At 45.7% G+C, this 21,380-nt stretch overlaps 1 protein-coding gene across 2 annotated transcripts in view; it reads left to right on the forward strand.

Moving 5' to 3' along the window:
* The window catches only part of PTPRN (protein tyrosine phosphatase receptor type N), a 33,922-nt gene that overhangs the window by 2,220 nt on the left and 10,322 nt on the right, over positions 1-21,380 (forward strand). The window contains exons 2-17 of one of the 2 annotated variants that reach the window (XM_081839249.1): positions 7,147-7,197; positions 7,878-7,991; positions 8,937-9,042; positions 9,906-10,089; positions 10,685-11,000; positions 11,268-11,384; positions 11,855-11,892; positions 12,314-12,639; positions 13,511-13,597; positions 14,409-14,488; positions 15,403-15,467; positions 16,426-16,638; positions 16,854-17,069; positions 18,115-18,262; positions 18,852-18,925; positions 20,327-20,404. In XM_081839249.1, coding sequence (XP_081695375.1) covers positions 7,147-7,197; positions 7,878-7,991; positions 8,937-9,042; positions 9,906-10,089; positions 10,685-11,000; positions 11,268-11,384; positions 11,855-11,892; positions 12,314-12,639; positions 13,511-13,597; positions 14,409-14,488; positions 15,403-15,467; positions 16,426-16,638; positions 16,854-17,069; positions 18,115-18,262; positions 18,852-18,925; positions 20,327-20,404 — 2,213 coding nt within the window. The remainder of the gene's footprint in view (positions 1-7,146; positions 7,198-7,877; positions 7,992-8,936; positions 9,043-9,905; positions 10,090-10,684; positions 11,001-11,267; positions 11,385-11,854; positions 11,893-12,313; positions 12,640-13,510; positions 13,598-14,408; positions 14,489-15,402; positions 15,468-16,425; positions 16,639-16,853; positions 17,070-18,114; positions 18,263-18,851; positions 18,926-20,326; positions 20,405-21,380) is intronic. The other variant, XM_081839250.1, reaches the window with a different exon arrangement.

The following is a 21,380-nucleotide window of genomic DNA, read 5'->3' on the forward strand; positions in this document are numbered from 1 at the left end:
TTGTGGTGGCATGGAGGCTTGAGTTGTGGCCAGATGGTATAAAATCAAAGAGCTGAACTGGCTCATTTAAGGGAAGGGTTGGATAGGTCTTATCACTAGCCCCAGGGCATGTTGGTAATTTCTGTGTGGATACTTTGCTGGCTTTTTGTATCTAAAACTTGACCTGTGCTTTCCCTTGACCTGTGGGGATGCTGGTAAAGCTGTCTGAGACTAGACAGTAATGAGCATGGGGTAATATTGGTTAATAAAATTAAGAGATTTCCACCACATTTAGAAAATTCTGCCTGGTGTGTTTATAGACATAGAAGGCTTGAAGGCAAAAATATTGAGCTTGATGTTTGTTGTTCAACCAAAGTCCCACTCCTTCTACCTCCTATGACATGTTAGAAGTCTAGATCAGTGTCAATGAATAGGATGCTTTTTGGCAACCTGCAATAATGTGTCAGAGTATGGTAGATATGTACCTTTCTTTCCTGCCCAAAATCCACATGTCAGCATTCATATTGCCGTGGATGAAGATGGCAGAAGCATTTCCTATTCTTCTGAACTTATTTGCACAACTCATATAGCAGGGGTAGCCCTTTGGATGCTGTTGGACTACAACTCCCATCACCCTTGACCATTGACCATGCTAGCTGGAGCTAATGGGAGTTGGAGTCTAACAGCTGGAAGGCCACAGATTCTTCACTCCTGAAATAAAGAAAAAAGGGTGGCTACTGATAACCAGTTACCCAGTGGTTAGCTACCATGATGTGCATGTAACCACATGGCAAGCTACCCACCTATATTGTTGTGCCAACTGTTGAGGAAAATCTTTCCACACTTCTGCACATCATCTGAAATCCAGGGAAGAGGAGGGGAAGTGGAAAGGTTCTTCTTGTCACATAACAGGTCAATAGACAACCAGCTTCCTAAATATAGTGGCAAGTTGTTATTTGTAAACTTAGTCAGCCTTGTTCATTCACTCAGCAAAACAATAGCACCGGATTTATGTAACTCAGACTCCATTCAGCACTGGCGTATATGGTAAAGAGTTTGAGGCAGTGCTTTCCAGGTTAGATTTGACATTCTGTCGCCCTACTTGCAAAATTGTGCAGTAACTGAGGAGAAGAAAAGGATTGTAGAGGCACTGAGCTGTGGCTGCACAAGAGTGAGACCAAAATATGGAAAGGTAAAATTATTTGTTTGGTCACCAATTTGCAAGAACGTCTCTTTGATCCTTGCCAGCATACTCTCTACCAGACTCCATAGTTCTGATGGGCAGTTGATTTTGAGCGCAAACATTGTGCTCAGAAGTAAAAGAAAGACCTGGCTGTCTGTGGAAAAGGAAAACCTATGCAACATTACCTGCCTGAAAATGGATCTGAAGTACGAGAGGTTGTGACCAAAATGTGAAGGTATTTTAATGAGGTTTGGGCAGCTCAGAAATGGAATCTGAGCATATTCTGCCTGTACATTGTTTGTGTACATGGTGTCCCTGACATTGCCTGTTATTTAAGTGCTTGAATAACACATAACACCTAGTGTGTCTAGTTTCCCCCTTAGCTTTCCAGCTGCACATTTTGTGTCCATCTACACACTAAAGAAACCCTGCAGCAGACAAAGAACTCTTCCCTGGTCAAAAATCAAAATATTGCACATGAGCCTATTTCTCCCTCATTCACTTTCTAAAACCCATTTCTTGCCCTTTGAGAATCCTAATGTGGCAGAATTGTTTCCCTGTTCTTTATTAGCTGCTAGGAATTGAACACCAAGTACTGTTTACAGGGGGAAGGCAATTGCAGCTTCAGCAAGCATTTGTAAACAGCAAGTTTCTCACGGCCTTCCACATTTTGACTAGAAGCCAAATCCTATTGCCAGTACAGCATCTGCAGTGATATTAATCTCTCTGTGTATGCATGTGTGTGTGTGTATGAGAGAGAGAGAATGTATTTTTAATGTAGCATTAAAAATATATCAAGGTTTAATGAAATACATTTTAAAAATAGCTCTGCATGTTGGGCATACATACTGGGTGTACACAATGTGTATATTGTGGCTTTGTTATAAACTTGTTTTTCAGTCAGGTTCTGGAGTGTCCTATCTCCCATCATGTTGTTCTTTTACTTCTATGTCTGTCAAGTGGAAAAGCTGGGCTTTAAAAATACTTCAAAGTCTTCTCAATCTGTTTGGAGTGTGTGGGGTTGGGTAAGAAATCTGGCTTTGTGATACCAGGAGACCCACTGAAAGACTTCTGCAGGCCTTGCACACATCCTGGCTTGCACACATTCATAGGGAATACTCGAGCTACAGTGCAGGAATGAGGCAGCAGTTCATGGCTTGAGAACAGCCTTGCAATGTATAAATATTTTGGTCTGTAGCTTCCTGAAGGCTCCAAGCACTGAGGAAGGCCAGGGGCATTTTAAACAACTGCTTGCACCACATCAACTCTGGCTGCAACACAGATGGAACTTCTTGTCTTCAACCATTTTGAGAGTTCTTCTCCATGTCTATGGATTTCAGAACTGGGGAAGAATGATCAAGCAGTCTATCCTGGGATCTCCCTCTCAATGCAGATGGGGAAAGTTTTTGGCTCCCCTTCTTAATTCTTGGAAATAATAATAATAATAATAATATTAATAAAAATTATTATTTATACCCCACCCATCTGGCTGAGTTTTCCCCAGCCACTCTGGGTGGCTCCCAGTCGAGTGTTAAAAACAATACAGCATTAAATATTAAAAACTTCCCTAAAACCAGGCTGTTCTTCCTGTCCATCTTCCCCACCCCACCCAACATGACAAGTGACTATTTCCTAAAGCTATTAGCCCATTTCTTCCTTTCAGAAATATCAAGGGGCAGTTAGTTGCAAAGGCTGGACAAATTAATCCAAGATGCCAATTGTTATGTTAACAAACAACCAAAAAATATTGGTATGATGGAAGAGCCACTAGCTGAAAACTTGCCACAACCCGGCCTGGTTGTATTTGGGGTTTGCAGTGCACAGCCCTTCTTGATTAAAGATATTCTCTGTGGACATTTGGAGGTGCCAAGAAACATGCTGGGATTTCCCCTGGCATGTTATTTGTGTGTAGGATCTCAAGAGGAGGAAGAATGGGTTGTGCTGTAGCAGATGAAAAGGAAAAAAGGAAGTACCTTGGACCAATGAGGGGTATTAAGGTGAAACCATGAAACTTGGAAATTGCTTCATTGTAGGGGCTTGCAGAACCTGTCATTGTCTTTTTGGACTACCCTGATCTTGAGCCCTGTTAGCTACGTAGGAGCAGCATACTCCCTTGGTTAATATAAATAATGTTCTACTGGGATAAATAGGAAAGGATGTGCAGAGAGAGGATTGTGGAAGGGACTTCCTTTCCTAATTAGGAGCTCTGCCTCATCCAAGAGTGTGCTCCTCCTCCCCCTTGTGGGGAACAATGCTGCCTAGCACCTTGGTGGTGGTGTAGACAGATTCTAAGGAGCTGCCACCTGCCGTCTGTAGAGATTGAGACCTATTCCCAGCCAGCATCTTTTGACATTTTTGCTCAAATCTCATTTTGAAAGGTCCATATTGGACTCTGCTGAACATGTAACTAGAATTTGCCTAGGACAGGTGTGCTGACAGAGCCAGAGCCATCCTTGCTGTGCTTGGCTGCAGAATCCCATTCCTCTAGAGGCCTCTGACTCACACCGACAAAGACGTCAGTGGTAGTGCAACGCAAGTGTGTTTCCGCGGCCTGCTCTGACTCACTGGCTGGGCAGCTGTGATATTCATTGTGGATGTGGCTGATGGGCAAAGAGACCTACTATTTTTGTGCTTTGGTGCTCTGCAGCCTATACTGCTTTCTTCTACATTTCATGGCATTATAAATGAAGAAGAGAGAGAGAGACACAAACTACGTATCTACTTTTGAGACCGTTTCTCCCTGTGGATGTGAAACCGCCTTCTAGCAACCTGCCTTCATGGGCTGTCCCTTGCACCCAGCATTTGCCAGAGTTGGTTATTGTATGCCCACGTCCCCCATCTGTGTAAACTATAATTACACACTTTTGAATAAGATGACCCCCATAGGTTTCTCTCCAGTCTTGATACCTGTAGCATTAATCCGTGCAGTTCTGATGCACTGGAACTCCAGGAATGCCAAACGATCCGTCACAGTTCCAGAGACTTCTCTGTGTGATTCATAGCCTCTCTGATTATCTCCTGATAGAAGATCTCGGGGGGGGGGAGTAGTGCCCCCCTCCCACTGCTCGTCATTTTCAGAACCGCTCTGGGTAGCTTTTAGTAAGAATAGGAATAGGTTAACCCCTGGGTTTTCCACTTGTGAGGTGGGCCCCTGGGACAATAATTTTATTGTTTTATTTTAGCTGTTTGTATCCCATCTTTTAGGGCAAGCCCACACAAGGATGCTTACAATAAGAAATTATAATTGGTGCACACAGTTCAAGGGAGGGAGGGAATTCTGAATCAGGCCCCCAACTTGTTAGGGCCAAACTAGAATCAACCTTAATTGTGTGAGTGCTGTTAATGTGCATGGGTTTTGTTAGACCAATAGCTGAGTGAAGCCTATGCTGCTGGGTAAACATTTAGGGCCTGGGGAGGGTTAATTCTCTTCTCTCCCTGCCAAGGTCTCGATGCTGCTCAAACTGCTATACCTGCATTTCAAGGGAACATCCACTGCTGCCAATGGGAGCTTATGAGCCATACTAGTTTCCTCCTCACCTTCGCTGTCCCCCAGTAGCTCAATTTCCCTCTCTGCTGCTTTTTATATAGCAAAAACACATTGGCTGCCTTCATGCAATTAACATCACTTTTTAGTTTTTCCTGTTGCTAACCTTACTAAGGAGTCTTTGGTGAGGCACCTGGTCAACATAACTGTCTAGCCTTCCAGGGAATGATTCGTTCTGCCACTTCTTTCATTATCTTGTATATGACCTTTTAATTGTTGAGGTGTGTTTTTAAAAATTTATTACCACTTTGGATTTTGTCCTTGTTAGCCACCTTCTCTATTCATTTTAAAAATACATTTTTATTATGCCTTTCTGCTTTAACAAATCACTGAAGGCAGCTCTTAAATTTTTAGAAGACACATGTACATAAAACTAACAATAAAACTGTAACTAAAAACAGCAGTAAGATCTTCAGTACAAAAACTGAAAAGAGAAGAAATGCAAGCAGCAGTTGTTTATGCTTAAAACACACCCCTCAATGCCTTCTGAAATAAGGATATATTCACAAGTCACCAAAAGCAAATAGCTAAGTGAGCTTTCCAAGGAAGAGAGCTCCAGAACTGTGACTGCAGTAACTGGAAAGCCCTGTCCTTTTGGTTCAAAAAGGAGGATAATAAACACTTGGGCAAAGGGGCAGGAAGGATGGTTCTCAGTCAGTTGCCAATACCAAGCCTAGCTTGGCTGGATAGATATTGTAGGCTCAGGGCTATTGGTATAGTCTAGCAGTATCTGTATCCATATTGGATGGGTGAGCTACGTTGTATAACAGTATTTTCTCCTCCCAGAGAATCAGTGCCACACCTGGAAGCTTCTGGGGATTTTCACATTTTACACGGCAATCATGTCTACGGCTTATATAGCAGTGTTTGCCTTGATGATTGCCATAAAATGAAGTGTGTGTGTGTGTGTGTGTGTGTGTGCGCGCACACACACACAGGTGATAGATATCTGGGAGGGAGCAATGTCCAATTTAAGCCTTGTTGCACATACTGTGTGTCCCTGTGCCTTTAGAGAGAGTCTGCTCTTCATGTTTCATGGTAGTCGCTGAAAGACACAAACACACACATGTCAGGCATCTGCTCCATAAAATATGAATCTACCCTTAGGGAACGTTCTTAGTTTATATACTTCATTCTACATCTCCCTCTTGTTTGCTATTAAATGTCATTTTCTAAATGTTTGAAAGCTGTGCCACCATTTGGGGCGGGCGGGTTGGGGAAGAGTGGGAAATACTGAAAACTTAACAAAGGAAAAAACACAGCAATGCCCTTTTTGTGTTGGTTTTGCCTCCAGAAAGGTATATCCTAACACCCATACACAGTATCTGGTAATTCCTGAAACAGTTCTCCCAGATATTTTTAATTGAGATTTTTTAATTGAAACTTTGCTGCACAGATACTTTGCCTGATTCTTTTCCTCTGTTTATTTACTATTTTAAGTGATAAGGCCCAGCTAATGAGAGTAAGAGCTGCTCCACCACTGCCCCCTGTAGCAAAGCCATTCTAATATTTGGGGGAATAGGGAATATGTGCCTGTTCTTCAAGTGGACTTAATTTCCTTGCCTCAGTTGTGGCAAAGATTGGGGCTGATAAGTTTCAGCACCATGGTTAGCTCCTTGCAGACAGCTTGAGTCAGACTTTTTGCTCAGCAATAAAGCACCGTTGACAAGTTTAAAAGTTGTTTTTGCATCCTTCATTCAATCAGGGTTTAGAAAGGAATCCAGGCGATGTCATTATCAAACGGTTGGATTCCTGTATTTTCTGTCAACCCTCCTTTTTTTTTTTTTTTTAAAAAAAAAGGTTAATCACTAGCTTCTTTATTCAGTCATGGTGACTATTGCTTATGGTATTCCTGAATTGTCCTTGAAGGTGATGGTTATTGCTGGGTTAGCTATAGATCTGTGTGATTAGATTATTATTTAACTTGTTATTATTGTTTACCACTTGACAACAGTCACGTCTAAGCAGGGTAAAAGAAATACCTTGTATAAAAAAGTAAACACTTATTAAAAGTATAAAATCAGACTTCAGTTTAAGTGCCTGCTGGAGTAATAATTTAAACAGTCATCAGTAGGTGCTGGAAGTCCAACAGGGAGGAGGCCTGTTCTGACCTCTACTGGAAGGGCATTCCATAAAATTGGGCCCGCAATATGGAGCACACTGCTCTTTGTGGATACGACTCATGCATCAGTGACTGCACTGTGGCAATTGAGTCCAACAAGATCATACGTACGTAAGGACATCCTGAAGGTAGAAAGAAATGAGTTCTATTCATTTGAAACATTGTAATATAATTACAATGGTCTCGAAATACATACTATTTGCAGTAGCCAAGTAGATTTGAACCCCTGCGAAGCAGTCAAGCTGGAGCATCTCTTATATGAATTATAATACTGTCTCTCTGGAAAACTCTGGTGTGTCTCTGTCACTCTCTTTCCAGGCTGCCTATTTGACAGGAGACTCTGCTCCCAACAGGAAGTCTGTGTGCAAGGTAAATCAGCTTGGGATGGATTGGAATTAAGGGCATTAAGACCATAGGGAGGAAAAGCACCTGTTACTGCAGAGTGATGTACACTTATTTCCCCTGCTGTGTTAAAATAGACTTTCTGCATTTGTTGGGGGGGGGGAGAGGACCACATGTGCAACAGAATCTGGAAGCCTTTCTGCCCCAAGAATGGGACAAGTGCTTGCCTCTTTTCCATGTTGGCATGTTTCCTTGAGATACTCCTTGATGCTTCTCATATGAATTATAGCCTTGTTGTGATATTGGTCCATTTGGGCATCTAATGGTAAAAGGTGTGATTGCATGCTTAAGCTCACAAGACAAAATTATTTCACTTTCCCTGTCTCTTAGTGCAATCCTATCCAGGTTTGCCTTGGGCTAAATCCCACTGAATTCAATGAGGCTTACTTCCAGGAAAGTGTATTTCAGCTTCAAGCTTTTGCATATCTAATGATCTTAGGATGGACTTTCGTGAAATTCATTGGAGACATATTGTATTCACACCCTATATTGAAGCTCCCCATAAGCTGTGCAGCAGCCTACTAACCACCATCTCATCTGCCTAGCTGTGTTATTCTCTCACCCTACTTTTTTCTTCCCCCTCCTTTCACCGATCTTTCCACCCTGAGTTGCATGACCACTGTCTCATAGTCATGTTATCTTTGCAGATGGATTGTTTGGTCAGTGCCAGGAAGGTTCCCTTCGAGATAAGCCGTACTTCCAGGTTACAGCCTCTGTGCTCCAGCGTTTGCAGGATGTGCTACGGCATCTCATGGCACAAGGTAAGTGTCCGTGCTTGAGGAGGAGGAGAATTAACGTAAGATGAGGGAAATGAGCCAGCTCTGCACAAACCAGGAGAGGGAATTAAGAGCACTCCATGCCCCTTCTTCTAGTCCTGGCAACATTACTTGGGAGTCTGTCCAACCCCCAAGTACCACTGAACCCTCTACCAAGTGAGACCATTTAGTGCAGTATTGTCCATTTAGTGCAATATTGTGTGAACTGACTGGCAGTGGCAGCAGCTCTCAGGGTTTCAGACGAAATTCTCTCCCAGCCCCACCTGGAAATGCTGGGCATTGAACTTGAGATCTTCTGCATGCAAATCAGATGCTTTAGCAGTGAGCTATGACATCATGCTATAAATGCATACGATAATCAGGCACATCTAACATATGCTCAGACTATGGGGCCCTCCAAGCTGGATGTTGTTGTTGTTTTTGGTGTGTGTATTTTGCAATATATTGTGGCAATAATAGTGCATTAGAAGTGGACCAACCACGCCTCAATCCACGTTATTAGTTGTTCTGTGATGCTTCCCCAAGATTGCTGCATTATTGCACAACAAAAGCAGGACAAAAAGTAAATGGGAACATTTATGGTATAAATAGGTGCAGCATTTCAGCAGGAAGTTGTGGGACTTAGAAACAAAGCAGTGTATCTTCCCCAAAAAATTTGCAAGTGCAAACAGTATTGAAAGGAGAAGCATATATAACAGCCACAATACAATTCACAATAAAATGGATGGGGCCCTGTATTTTACTGGCAAATACCTGTCCCTATATTTTGGAGATGCTGTGCTAAAATCTTTAGTCTTAGTTTCTGCAGTTGGTCATTCTTTGGAGTACAGCTGCTTCCCAAGGATTTGATGATATTCATAGTTTCAGCGCTGGATTCAATGCTTAGCTATTGTGGCCATGCTTTGACTTAGCTCTCCATCTTCATGGCAGGTTTATCGTGGCAGGATGACCTTACCCAACACGTGATCTCCCGGGAGATGGAACGCATCCCCAGACTTCACCTTCCACCTCCCTGGGAGTCTGTAGCTGAGAACAGGTAAGGGGAACAGTTCATTTGGAATGTGAGCTTTTACTTGAGTTGCTGCCATTAATTTTCATCCAATATCTGCTTATCACAACTGAGAGAGGGAAATGTCTCTTGGAGAATAAATGGGAACTCCCTTGTCTCCTAGCTGATAGTCATCTGTCTGTGCCTCAGAATGACAGTTTTTAAGAAGGGACAACTCAAACACAAAAACAAGCACAGAGAAGTCTGTTGTCTCTTATCCACATTCAAGGCAAAGGAAGCTGTTGTAGGTGGTTTGACATGCGACTCCAGTGCTCTAGTACAACACTAATTTCAGAGCAGAACACTCCTCTTCCAGGAGCTTGTAAAGCTTGCAAGACATTTAGAAATGTCTTGTTCTTAAGCTCTCAACGTAAGAACCACCTTTGAACAAATCTTAAGGCAACATTTTATTCTCTCCACGTCTATAAAATTTCTTTCTCTTGCTTCTTTATGGCACTTTCCCCCCTCTTTCTGTACACAACTGTTTTGAAGGCAAAGACTCTTGAGAGCCCAAGAAATAAGGCAGCAAATCATTGTGGAGACAAACTCAAAAAGTGCCAGGAAGAGAACTGGAAATGGCAGGACTTAAAAATAAACAGAGACAGCCCACTATGAGGTTTGGAAACTCCCCATGATGATGTCCACAAGATGTCCAAGCAGTGGCCATCGATGCAAGAACACTTAACTGTATCAGGATGGGAAAACTTCCCTACAGAGAGTTAGAGGCGCTGCCCCTGATAATACTGTAGCAGGCAAAAAACACATCTTGTTGGACTGGGAAATGGGAGCTTCTAGATGCCAAGCTTCATATTGATAGCATAATATATTGTCCATGACTGTTCTCTTTTCAGGTTCCCACCTAGTCACCTGTCTCCAAGGAAATCCTCTTCGCCACCAGAGCCTGCCTCCCTCCAGACAGCTCATCAGCCTCCTCTCCCTCCAGTCCTCTTGCAGCGGTACCTGGAGCTGCTGTTGGCTTCTCAGCCTGAGCTAGGCTACAAGGAGCCCTTCTTATCTTCATATCCACATCACCAGGTGTGTCTCAGCAGTGCTGCATACAGAGTAAGGGCAAGGAGTCTTCACGAAGAGCTGGAAGGAGAGTCAGGGGCCTGTCCTGTGATTTGCAAGGTGGCCTGTTCAAACGGAGAGAACTGAATGTGCTTAGGAGGCCTAAGTTTTACTGAAGCGTTGAGTAGGAAGGAGTCACTTCAAAGCCTGAGCAGAACTGTGACTGCTGATGATAGATCTTGGACTGCAGGCCACTGAATACTAAACTGCACCACTTTGCCTTTGGAAAAAGTTTCTTGCTGGCTAGGATGAAGGATATTTAGAGGGGGTGGGATGCTTATAGTGTTTTATTTTAACCCATAAGTTCCAATCAGTCACTTCAGTTGCTAATTTTTTACTATATTCTTTCAACCTAAAAGTTCCTTTTATCATCTATTTCTTTTTTAGAAACCCACCAACTCCTTATTAAACCCCATATGCCTAACTGCACAAAAGCTTATTTTGCACTGTACTTTTGTTTTTTTTACATTGCACAAAATGGGTCTAGCTGCATGTTAGGACACACTCTGCTGCCCTCTGCCGTGAACACTTCAAGATTGCCTTTCTGTTTCCCTGTGTTCAGTTCAGCTACCCAGATGGTACCTTCCGGGACAACCCCAATGCTCACAGCGCTGAGCACCCTGTTCTGCTGGACCGAGCTGCTGCTTCTAAGGCCCTGTTTGGTGCCAGCACTGCTCCCTCCTATAGGGGGCAGCAGGGACTGGATGGAGGTCAACTTTTCCAGGACCTGGGAGCACTTTACCTAACACAGGAGCAGACAGGTAAATCGAGAACTATGGCGCAGCAGAAGCACGATTCCAGGATGGATGGCCCCTTTCCGGACTATGGCGACAGCTCTGAATACAGAGGGGAGCCCCGGGCACTCCTGGCAGAGCCAGGTGAGACTGTTCCTACCTGTGTTTCACTAAGGGGTTCCTCAAGCACTTTGTAGCTCAGGGGTGAGGAATCTGTGCTCTTGTGGATGCTGTTGGACTCCTCCCATCTGCTCCAGTCAGTCTTGGCCAACGGTCAAGATTAATGGGAGGCCTATGGAGGCCGCAGGATCCCCACCCCTGTTGTAGCTTGTTATCTCAGCCTAGAAGCCTTGGTGCTGGTGGGGCTGCTGTTGCAACACCTTCCCTCTTTCCCCAATTTCCCTTCCACAGATAGAGCACTAGAGAGGCTGGCAGCAGTGCTTGCCAGCTATGGCATCAGGCCCCAGGATCTCACTCCCCAGCATCTCAGCTCCCTTGCTGGTCTTCTCCGGCTCCTCAGGAGTCCAGGTAAGATCGGCAAGATGGTATATGTAAGAGGATCTGGGAGAAGAGGCAGCTGGGATGTCTATAGCTGAAGGAGAGGAGATGGAGAGAGGGTTGTGTGTGTCTGGGGATAACATAGAACAATATCCGGACTATGTCTGCATTGACAAGGGCCGAGCTGTGCTATTACTGTGCTGATCTAGCCCTGCTCCTCACAATCTGGGGATAAATCTGAGTTGGAGCTCTATCCAGAACCTGTTTTTCTGTGTTGGTGCTTAGCTGTGGAGCCCATGAAGTAGTAATGAAAGGGAGCGTGTACTTGCTGTACAGAATACCTTTACTGCTATGTAATCAAAACGCCAACCCTACCCCCTCCTGCACATCTGGGAACACTGGGCAGAGGTTCCAAAGTGGGTAGTTTGATTTCCAGGTTGGCTTGAGGATTTAAGATCTCATACCTTAGAAACTAAATACTCTTCTAATTCTCTCCCCAGCTGGTAAGCTTGGACCAGACACTCCAGAATCTAAGCGGGTAAGGCAGCTCCTTCTAGAGGCAAAGGGCAGTCTCCAGCCCAGAGTTCCTAAGGCCCTCTTAAGATTGTTGGAATTCGCTTTCACACAGTTTACAGGGGGCAAACGGTATGGGAAGCCTGAGTTGATGAACCAACGTCTTACCCTGAGGAGTAGACTTGGCCTGTACCTAACCTCTTCCAGCCCCTATAGTACAATCCTCCACAGCTAGTTTCTAGATGGACAGCCTGTGGAGAAGATTTGGTGTGTGCCTCTGAGACCCGAAGGCAGAGTTGGCCAGCCTGAGGCTGATAATGAACAGGCACAGTTAACGATTCAGGGGCTTTGGTTGGAGTAGAGGGCAGGAGGGATCACCCAATCGCTGGTTGTTGCAGGTTGGAAGTGTTGAGGTGCTGGTGAGTGATGTGCCTCTTTCTCCTCAGGTGACAGAAGCTGAAATGCAACATGGAGAGGAGCTGGAGCCACCCCCCTCTCAAGAGAGCTACGTCAGTGCTGTGCCCACAGAGGGGCAGGTGCAGGCACAGAGGGAGACGCTTAGCCCAACTAAGGCCAAAATAACCATGACGACAGCTTCCCCAGAACAACCTGAGCCCCTCCGTGCTGGTGAGGGAGAAGCAGCTGGCCTCAAGAGGCAGGTGGCAGTGATGAAGAAGAGCCACACATCAGTAGGGGGACCTGGCAAGGATGAGGACCGGCCAGAGACAGCGCTGGCTGCTGAGGAATATGGCTACATTGTCACTGACCAAAAGTGAGGGAAGGGGCGGGACATGGGGGGAAGGAGGAGGGCCAAGGAAATAGGAGTTAGGCCAGTGGGGGCGAGGTGTGTGCTCTCTAACATTTGGGAGATAGGGTACTATTTGAGAGGTAAAAATGCATGTGCTTGTCTAACACAGGCACGAGATCAAGACACACTATTATTGTTGTTGTTATTATTATTATTATTATTCATTAAATTTGTATTCCGCCCTTCAGCTGAAGATTACAGGGCAGTTCACAACTTAAAAGCACAAAATGATAACACAAAATATATTTAAAAAGAACCCTGCTCCCATAAGCACATTTAAAAAGCCATAGAATGATTAATCAGCCAAAGGCCTAGTTAGAGAGAAACGTTTTCGTATGGCACCTGAAGATACGTAATGAAGGCGCTAGGCTAGCCTCCCTGGGGAGAGCATTCCACAAGTGGGCAGCCACTACAGAAAAGGCCTCTTCTTGTGTTGCCACCCTCTGGACCTCTTGTGGAGGAGCGGGCACATGAAGAAGGGCATCAGGCATGTGGGGAAATGAAGTTTCAGTGAGGGAGAACAAGGAATGTTCTTCTCTCAACACCTGTTCCCTCAAATCCTATGGCTTCTTGCTGTTGCACTTGGGCAAAGCTGGACTTTAATCCCAACACATATTTGCCATCTTGTTCAGATTGTTGGGTTGTCTTGACAGCTCTCATGGGCTACATTGCTTAGGTGTTTCCTTAGAGTGGGTGGCAGGAGGTTGTTGGCATTCGCTTGTTGTATACCAGTACAAGGAAAGTGTTGCCCTCCCGCTTTCTGCCTCCCAATGTTTCTCCCATGCATGCTTTTCCCATTGGCTCCTGGCCTCTCCTCTGTCTCCACCACCTGCAGGCCACTGGGTCTTGCTGCTGGCATCCGGCTCCTGGAGATCCTGGCTGAGCACGTGCACTTGTCCACTGCCAGTTTCATCAACATCAGGCAAGTGCTACTGGGACTTAACTGAGAGGTGGGGATCCATAAGGAACAGGAGTGTGTTGCTGCCTCTGACACCTCAGGAAGGGGAGGAGCCCGGTGAGGCAGGCTGGAGAGGGTTCTGGAAGCATATCCTGAGGAAGATGCCTTTCCCAAGACTGAGGGGTCTTTTGGGATCTCCGCAATGCTTTTCAAGTAGCTAATGTATCCTGTCCTGGCAGGTTCCCATTGCTGGATGGTCACAAGGCGCTTGCCTATTTATATAAATACGGTTACCTGAAGTGGCATTGGAAGTTGTTGCGTCAGCTGGCTTATACCGAAGACACAACTTTTATTAAAAGTGGGCAAGGAACTGGAGGACATTGTGGCCACAGTCTCTCTTTCCTTCCCTTTCTCATATTGTTGCATGCTTGCATTGAAATTGGAACTAGGCCCCCAACCCTTCTGCATACCCAACATTATGATTGTGATATCGCTTCTTGGCCTGAGACAAAACACAGGTGGCCTTTACAGTGCCTGACTCCAAGCTCCTAATTGGTAAATAAAGGAGGTGTCATGAGATTAGAAGGTTAGATATTGCCTGGGCTTTTTTTAAAGCCAGAAATCAGTGAAACTCAGTTCCGGCACCTCAGGTGGGTGCCATTGCTAATATAAGAGAACAAGGTTGAGTCCTGGCACCTCTTTTTCTAGAAAAATAGCACTGGATATTGTTGAACATGGTGATACACAAAGCAGCAGAGGCAACCTGCTTTGTGGGTGTATATTGTGCTATGATGGAATCAGGACACCTTGTAACCTCAAACCTTTCACCTTGCAGTGTTGTGGGCCCAGCTCTCACCTTCCGCATCCGTCAAAACCACCAAAACCTGTCTCTGGGTGATGTGGCCAACAGGGCTGGTAAGTTGACTCTGAAACGATAGTTGCAACACATGAGGTTAAGGGGTGATATGATAGCCATGTTCAAATATATCAAAGGATGTCACATAGAGGAGGGAGAAAGGTTGTTTTCTGCTGCTCCAGAGAAGCGGACACGGAGCAATGGTTCCAAACTACAAGAAAGAAGATTCCACCTAAACATTAGGAAGAACTTCCTGACAGTAAGAGCTGTTTGACAGTGGAATTTGCTGCCAAGGAGTGGGGTGGAGTCTCCTTCTTTGGAGGTCTTTAAGCAGAGGCTTGACAACCATATGTCAGGAGTGCTCTGATGGTGTTTCCTGCTTGGCAGGGGGTTGGACTCGATGGCTCTTGTTGTCTCTTCCAACTCTATGATTCTATGATTCTATGATTCTATGATTCTATAATGCATCTGGTTACAGACTCATTTCGCCATCCTGGATCTAGAAGGACTCTAGTGGTTCTTCTCAATTAGATATGGAACAGGAGGGCTGGAGAATACTCCAGATGGACTCCAAATCCCATTAGTTGGAGCCAGCATATTCAGTAGTCAGGGAGGAGGTAGACCAGCAAGGCTGGGAGGAGTACAGCTTCCCCACTCCTGCCCTACAACATTGTACTCCCTCCTGACTTGGTGCTTGGCCACCCTTTATCCTGCTGTCCACCTGCCCAGTTAATGTCCATGTGCAGAGTATCCATTTCTTCCTTCAGATGCAATAGGCAAACATCAGTGAAGGCAGCTGCCTTTAGTAAACAAAGTAAGGAAGGCTATCATGCAACATGGCAGTGATCCAGAGATAGCAATTAGCACACCACTCCCTCGGCCACTCAAAAGGCTTCACTCCCCCAGCAACTGTCTGCCTGCCTTTGCCCTTTTGCCAGCTGTCCCTCCTTTTTTGTCCCCTTTTCCCATCTAGCACTGGTGAAGCCACAGCTGGAGACGGAGGTGGGAGTGAAGATCCTACAGACAGGTGTTGGGCAGGTAAAGCTGGGGGGTCATAGGCCTTGGGATTTGCAGTGGTCTTTGGGTTTTGACCATAGCCCTATTTAAGAGTTTGAGCAACATAACGGAGAAGCAGGGTTGGTTGTGCTGCTCAGACCTGCCCTCTGAAGCACACCCACCTCTACACAGTTCAGAGCCCTTCACAGCTCTAAAGCAGAGATCTGCCCCCAACTTGATGGAAGCACCCAGTGCAGTTTGAATCCCTGGATGTGCTTGGCTTCAAATCCTTACAAGAGGCCTGTATGAGTGGAAGAGGCTCCTTGCTTCTGACATTTACCTTCAAAACTCATGGAAGGCTCTAAACTGTGTAGAGATAATGGGGTGGAGCTTAGCCACATGGACCTGCTCTTCCTAGCATGTTTATCTACATGTGAGCAGGCCGAGTACCTGAATACGGCCAGGGATTACTCAAGAAGTGGGGCTTGGAGAATCCTGGATCACCAGCCCAGCATCGCCCAAGTCAAATTTGAAAGTGAGTGGGGCAGGGGCCCTCCAGATGCTATTGGACAGCAGCTTGCATCAGCCAGTGTGGCCAGTAATCAGGGATGCTGGGAGTTGTAGTCCAACAGCTCCTGGAGCTCCCCAGCCCTGCAGTGCCCTGGCAGCAAGAAACCAACCGAGGGTGGGGCTTCCAGCATGCAGGTTCAGAGTGGAAGGAAATGTACTGGCTGCAGGTTACGTAATGTAGGGAAGAAGAGTTTGGCAGGGACTCCCATGGACTGCTGGGGTTTTCACAGTGGATCAAGGAAATGAGAACTTTTCTCTTCAAGGAGCCAGAGGAAATCCTGGTTGGTTTCCATGATACAAAGATCGTGGGAGCGGCAGCAGCCACCGACTGCCACATGCCAATTTTGACTTTCTCTTCCGCCTTTGCTTGTCCCAGGAGCTCCTTCCTATCCCACTGTGCTGCTCTTGACTCCTGTCTGCTTCCCCACAGCGCAACGAGGCTGCGACCTACCCGCACCCCACACACTTTGGCGACACCTTCCGCTCGGTGCTGCTCACCTTTGTCTTGCTGGCCTGTGTGGCTGGCATTGTGATAGCCGCCGCAGTGGTCTTCTGTCTGCGCCAGCATGCCAAGCAGCGAGAGAAGGAGCGGTTGGCAGGGCTGGGGCCTGAGGGAGCGGCTGACAGCACCTTTGAATACCAGGTACGGTGTGGCCCATTTTGCCCTTTGCAAAGAGCTGCAAATTGTTTCCCCAAAGTTTGGGAGGAGCCACAAAGCTTCTGCCCTGGAAGAGGGGCTTTGTGTGCAAGGACACTGCTTTGTTGCCTCTGACGTTCTGGCAAGCTCCCACCTGTCGTTCGCCCTGCCTGTGGCAGATCTTTAGTGCATTAGCAGCTGCAGCTGTGTCTTTCCCACAGGAGTTGTGTCGGCAGCACATGGCTGCCAAATCACTGTTTGGCCGTGCCGAAGCTCCCTCGCCCTCCGCTCCGGCGGAGAATTCCCGCGTCAGCAGTGTCTCCTCACAGTTCAGCGATGCGCCCCAGGCCAGCCCCAGCTCCCATAGCAGCACACCATCCTGGTGCGAGGAGCCTGTGCAATCCAACATGGACATCTCTACTGGGCACATGATTCTGGTGAGGCGTGTTTGCATCGTGTGTGTGTGTGTGTGTGTGGAGGTACAGGCTTTATTGAGGTGCAAAGTCGCCAGATAACAGCTTTGCAACAACCAGAGGTGCTATGGACTAGTGGCGGGGAACCTGTGGTCTTAAAAGTGACATTGGACCCCAACTCCCATCATCCCCGGACATTGGCCACACTGGCTGAGGCAAAGGGACAGTGGAGTTCAACCATATCTGAAGCAACACAGGTTCCCATCTTTAGACATGCAATTATTATGTGTGGGCAAAATGATAGTAGATGAAATGACAAGATTTCTGATTTCAGATAGTGCTCCTGCTGTCTTTTGCTCCCCATGGATCTTGGCCTATAGATATCAGCAGTCTCCTTTTTGATGGTTGGCTATTTCTGGGGCAGCCAACACAGTGTCGTCTAAATGTTTAGGGCCACAGCTTCAGACCAGAACATCTGGGCAGCACCATATTGGCTACCCCTGGACCTTTTATTTCTTTATTTGGCAGAACTGATATTCTGCTTAATCAACAAGAACCTCTTAAGTGGTTTACATAAAACAATATGAAATATAAAGAAACATTTGGAAAATAAATACCATGGTTATGTTAAAACGCATGCAGGATTTGAAGTATAGCAGCAAATGAGAATTGTAGTTTAATAATTTAATATATATAATGGGTAAAATATAAGTAATATAGCAGCTTTAGAAGGTCAGAAAAGAACTGCTGTGGGAAGGTGGATAGAAAGTCAATGGAAATGAGAGATTTGCTCTGATGGTTGTTTAAAAGAATTTGAAAAATTTGAAAAGTTAATAAAATAAATATTAACAAAAATATAAATAAAGAACACTGGTAAGAGCGAACATTAAAAATAATTTTTTTTATAATATAAATAAAACCAGCAGTTTCAAACAACATCTGTGTAATAAAATTGCATGTTTAAAATTACTTGTCTGGGGTAGTGTATGTGCAGATGTGCTTGTGCAAGTGGACATGTTTAGGAGATGGTAATGATGCTGTCCGTCCCCGTCCCCCCCGTCACCTGTAGGCATACATGGAGGACCACCTGCGCAACCGTGACCGGTTAGCCAAGGAGTGGCAGGCGCTGTGTGCATACCAGGCTGAGCCTAATGCCTGTGAGGCTGCGCAGCGTGAAGCAAACATCAAGAAAAACCGCAACCCTGATTATGTGCCCTGTGAGTAGCACAGAACGGTGCTTCTTCCTGGTATCCCTGTTTCCAGGGCCACTGCTGGCATGCCAGTTCTGAGGCTCTTCTGCAAGGAGATTGTTGAATGATTGCATGACCAATGACTTGCTTTTTTCCAGTTTTAATTTGCATTTAAAAGCAAATTTGTCTAGTTTGCACTTTCTAAAACAATGTGCAAAAGGAAGCACAGCCATTCTTTGAAATTCGGACTTCTCCAAAGTTTCCGGGGGAGTTTCTATGCATATATTTCTGAAAATAAGATACTAAAATGGTATTAGGGGGAATGTGTATATTAGGATAAATTTTCACTAAAATGCTGGTGACTTGAAGGATTTTTGTTTGTTTGTTTGTTGTTGTTTTTTGTAAAAGCAAACTGATGTGGCAATGTGGAGAGTTGAACTTAAGAATGGAAAAATGAGAAACTGAGAGAAACTGGAATGGAAGGATTCATCCGTCCTTAGTGATAGCTCATGTTCTCTGAGAACTCTAGGACTGAGGCCCAGAACCCTCCAGGGGTCCCTGGCTACTCAGTTGGGTCCTGTTACATTGACTCATTGCACTTTTTTGCTGTTTCCAGACGATCATGCCCGCATCAAGCTGAAGGCAGAGAGCAATCCTTCCCGCAGTGACTTCATCAATGCCAGCCCTATTGTGAGTGCCACAAACTCAGATTCACACTCCCCACTCAACTGCCTCCTTGATTCCACTGAATCTGTCACACTGCCCTCATGTAAGAGGCAACCTTTTGCTCCGTCAAGTCTATCATCTGTGGCTCATTTTTAAGTGATGTCCTCAAAGCCACCAGGTCCCTTCACTAAAATGCGACAGACCCATCATAAATGAAAGCACAGACTCCCCCACCCTTCCCTGGCCATAAGCTCTTCCCTGAGTCCAACAAACTCGTTTTTCTGAATGCGCCCTCCCAGTGCTGCCAAACTGGAGGGAAATGCTGGATGCTTTCCCAAGTGCTATCTTACCTGCCTTCCAGAATCAGGAAAACTTTCTTGCTCTCTTGTCATGCAGCCCTGCTCCTCCTAGTGTTGAAACTAAGCAAATACCCTTCCACTAACCTAAACTCTCCCCTTTCAGACTGTCTGTGTATCATAGGGGACTCATAGAATCGTAGAGTTGGAAGGGACCATGTGGATCATCTAGTCCAACTCCCTGCAATGCAGGAAACTTTTGCCCAACATGGGGCTCAAACCACTAACCATGAAATTAAGGGTCTCATGCTCTACTGACTATAACCCCTTTAGAGAAAGTCATTTAGCCATTCAACCTTCTATCGTGGATGCTTAAAGGAAATCTATCTTGAATAGCAACGTGTATGACTTAAGTGCAGCAGAATGGACAATATGAATTGTATTCAACTAACTTTTACTCAGAGTACAGTGGTACCTCGGGTTAAGAACTTAATTCGTTCTGAAGGTCCGTTCTTAATCTGAAACTGTTCTTAACCTGAGGTACCACTTTAGCTAATGGGGCCTCCCGCTGCTGCCACACGATTTCTGTTCTCGTCCTGAAGCAAAGTTCTTAACCTGAGGTACTATTTCTGGGTTAGTGGAGTCTGTAACCTGAAGCGTCTGTAACCTGAAGTGTCTGTAAACTGAGGTACCACTGTAGACCCATTGGAATGAATGGACCTAAGTTAGTAATGTTCATTCATTTTGACTGGTCTGCTCTAAACAAAAGCTAGTTGAGTACAACCCTATATAGTTGAGATTGGGTTTAATTTTTCTCTTCTCCCCCTTGCCCCGATACCCACCCAGGCACGGTGACTTATCCTCCTAACTAATAATTCATATGGGAGGGTGGGGTAGTTTGCTTCTTATGGATTTGTGAGCCTGGACAATGACAAGTCATGGGAGAAGAATTAATTTCTAATGTTTAGGGTACAGCTAAGCATGATTGCTGTCTTGGCACAAGATTTCCATCCAGATTTATCGCAGTTAGCAAAGTTCAGGCAGTCCTGGCCCTTGACCTCTTTTGCCCCTAGTTCCACTCTTCCCCTTCCCTCCAAGATGAGTATAACACATATTATTTTCTCTGCAGATTGACCATGATCCACGGATGCCAGCATACATTGCTACACAGGGGCCACCGTCCCACACTATCGCTGACTTCTGGCAGGTGAGGCAAGCATGGCTCATGGTAGCCTATTCAGGGAAGATCTTCCTCAAGGGTGGTGTGGGGGCAAAGAGGCATTTAGGATGTGGCCCTTACTCCTGCACTGTGTGAGAAAGCTGGCTGGCCCTTGTTTGGCAGAGATTCACGCTGTCTGCATTAATATGCTGTACGGCGCCCTTAGATGAGGTGGTGGCAATGAATAGGAAAGGGCAGGCAAAGATCGGGAACCTGTGGCCTTTCAGATGTTGTTGGGACTCCATCAGCCCCAACCACCATGGCTAATGGTCAGGGATGATGGGAGTTGTAGTCCAACAACAGGAGTAGCTACGTCCTTGCCCTTCAGGCTATTCATGGTTGCCACCTCCTCTAGGGGCTCATGGATTCCCCATCCCTGCTGTAGAGGCACCTTCAATCCTGGCCATGGATGAAGCTCTGCATGCTCCACACTGAGGCACTGCCATGAATACATTTTGTGAATTGGCAAAGGTCCTGAATATTGGTTTGTTTTTGCATGATTAGCTTTGCCCTTTGTGTGATTTTATGTTACTTTTGCTAGCCAGAAGAAGGAGGTACACAAAGCATTGGAGCTCAGTCTGTAACAGTCCTCCTTGGCTCCCCTCTAAATTCTTAATTTGGCTAGACCATGGCTTGTACGTTTCCAAGCTTACCTCTGCAGTCATGAGGGAATGAAACTTGTCCTTTTGCTTTGTTTTTAAACTGTAGCTAAGATTTACTAAATTCTGTGCCCGACACAGTGCCAAGTTTCATGGGGTGGCTATGGATGTCTGGCCCTACCCACAGCCCTGAGGTAGCTTTCAGGCCACTCTGGTTCACATCCTACCTGGAAATGAAGTAGAGGTGGGTCCCATCCTGGACAGAAGGGAGAGGAACAAGCTTTTCATTCCTGTGTGCTAGATGGTTTTGGTCTCTGACTTGCCCTGTAAGAATATAAGCACTGCTGGGTCAGGCCAAAGGCCCT

The sequence above is a fragment of the Podarcis erhardii genome, assembly GCF_964252035.2.
Source record: "Podarcis erhardii genome assembly, chromosome: 1".
Classification (NCBI taxonomy): Eukaryota; Metazoa; Chordata; class Lepidosauria; order Squamata; family Lacertidae; genus Podarcis; species Podarcis erhardii.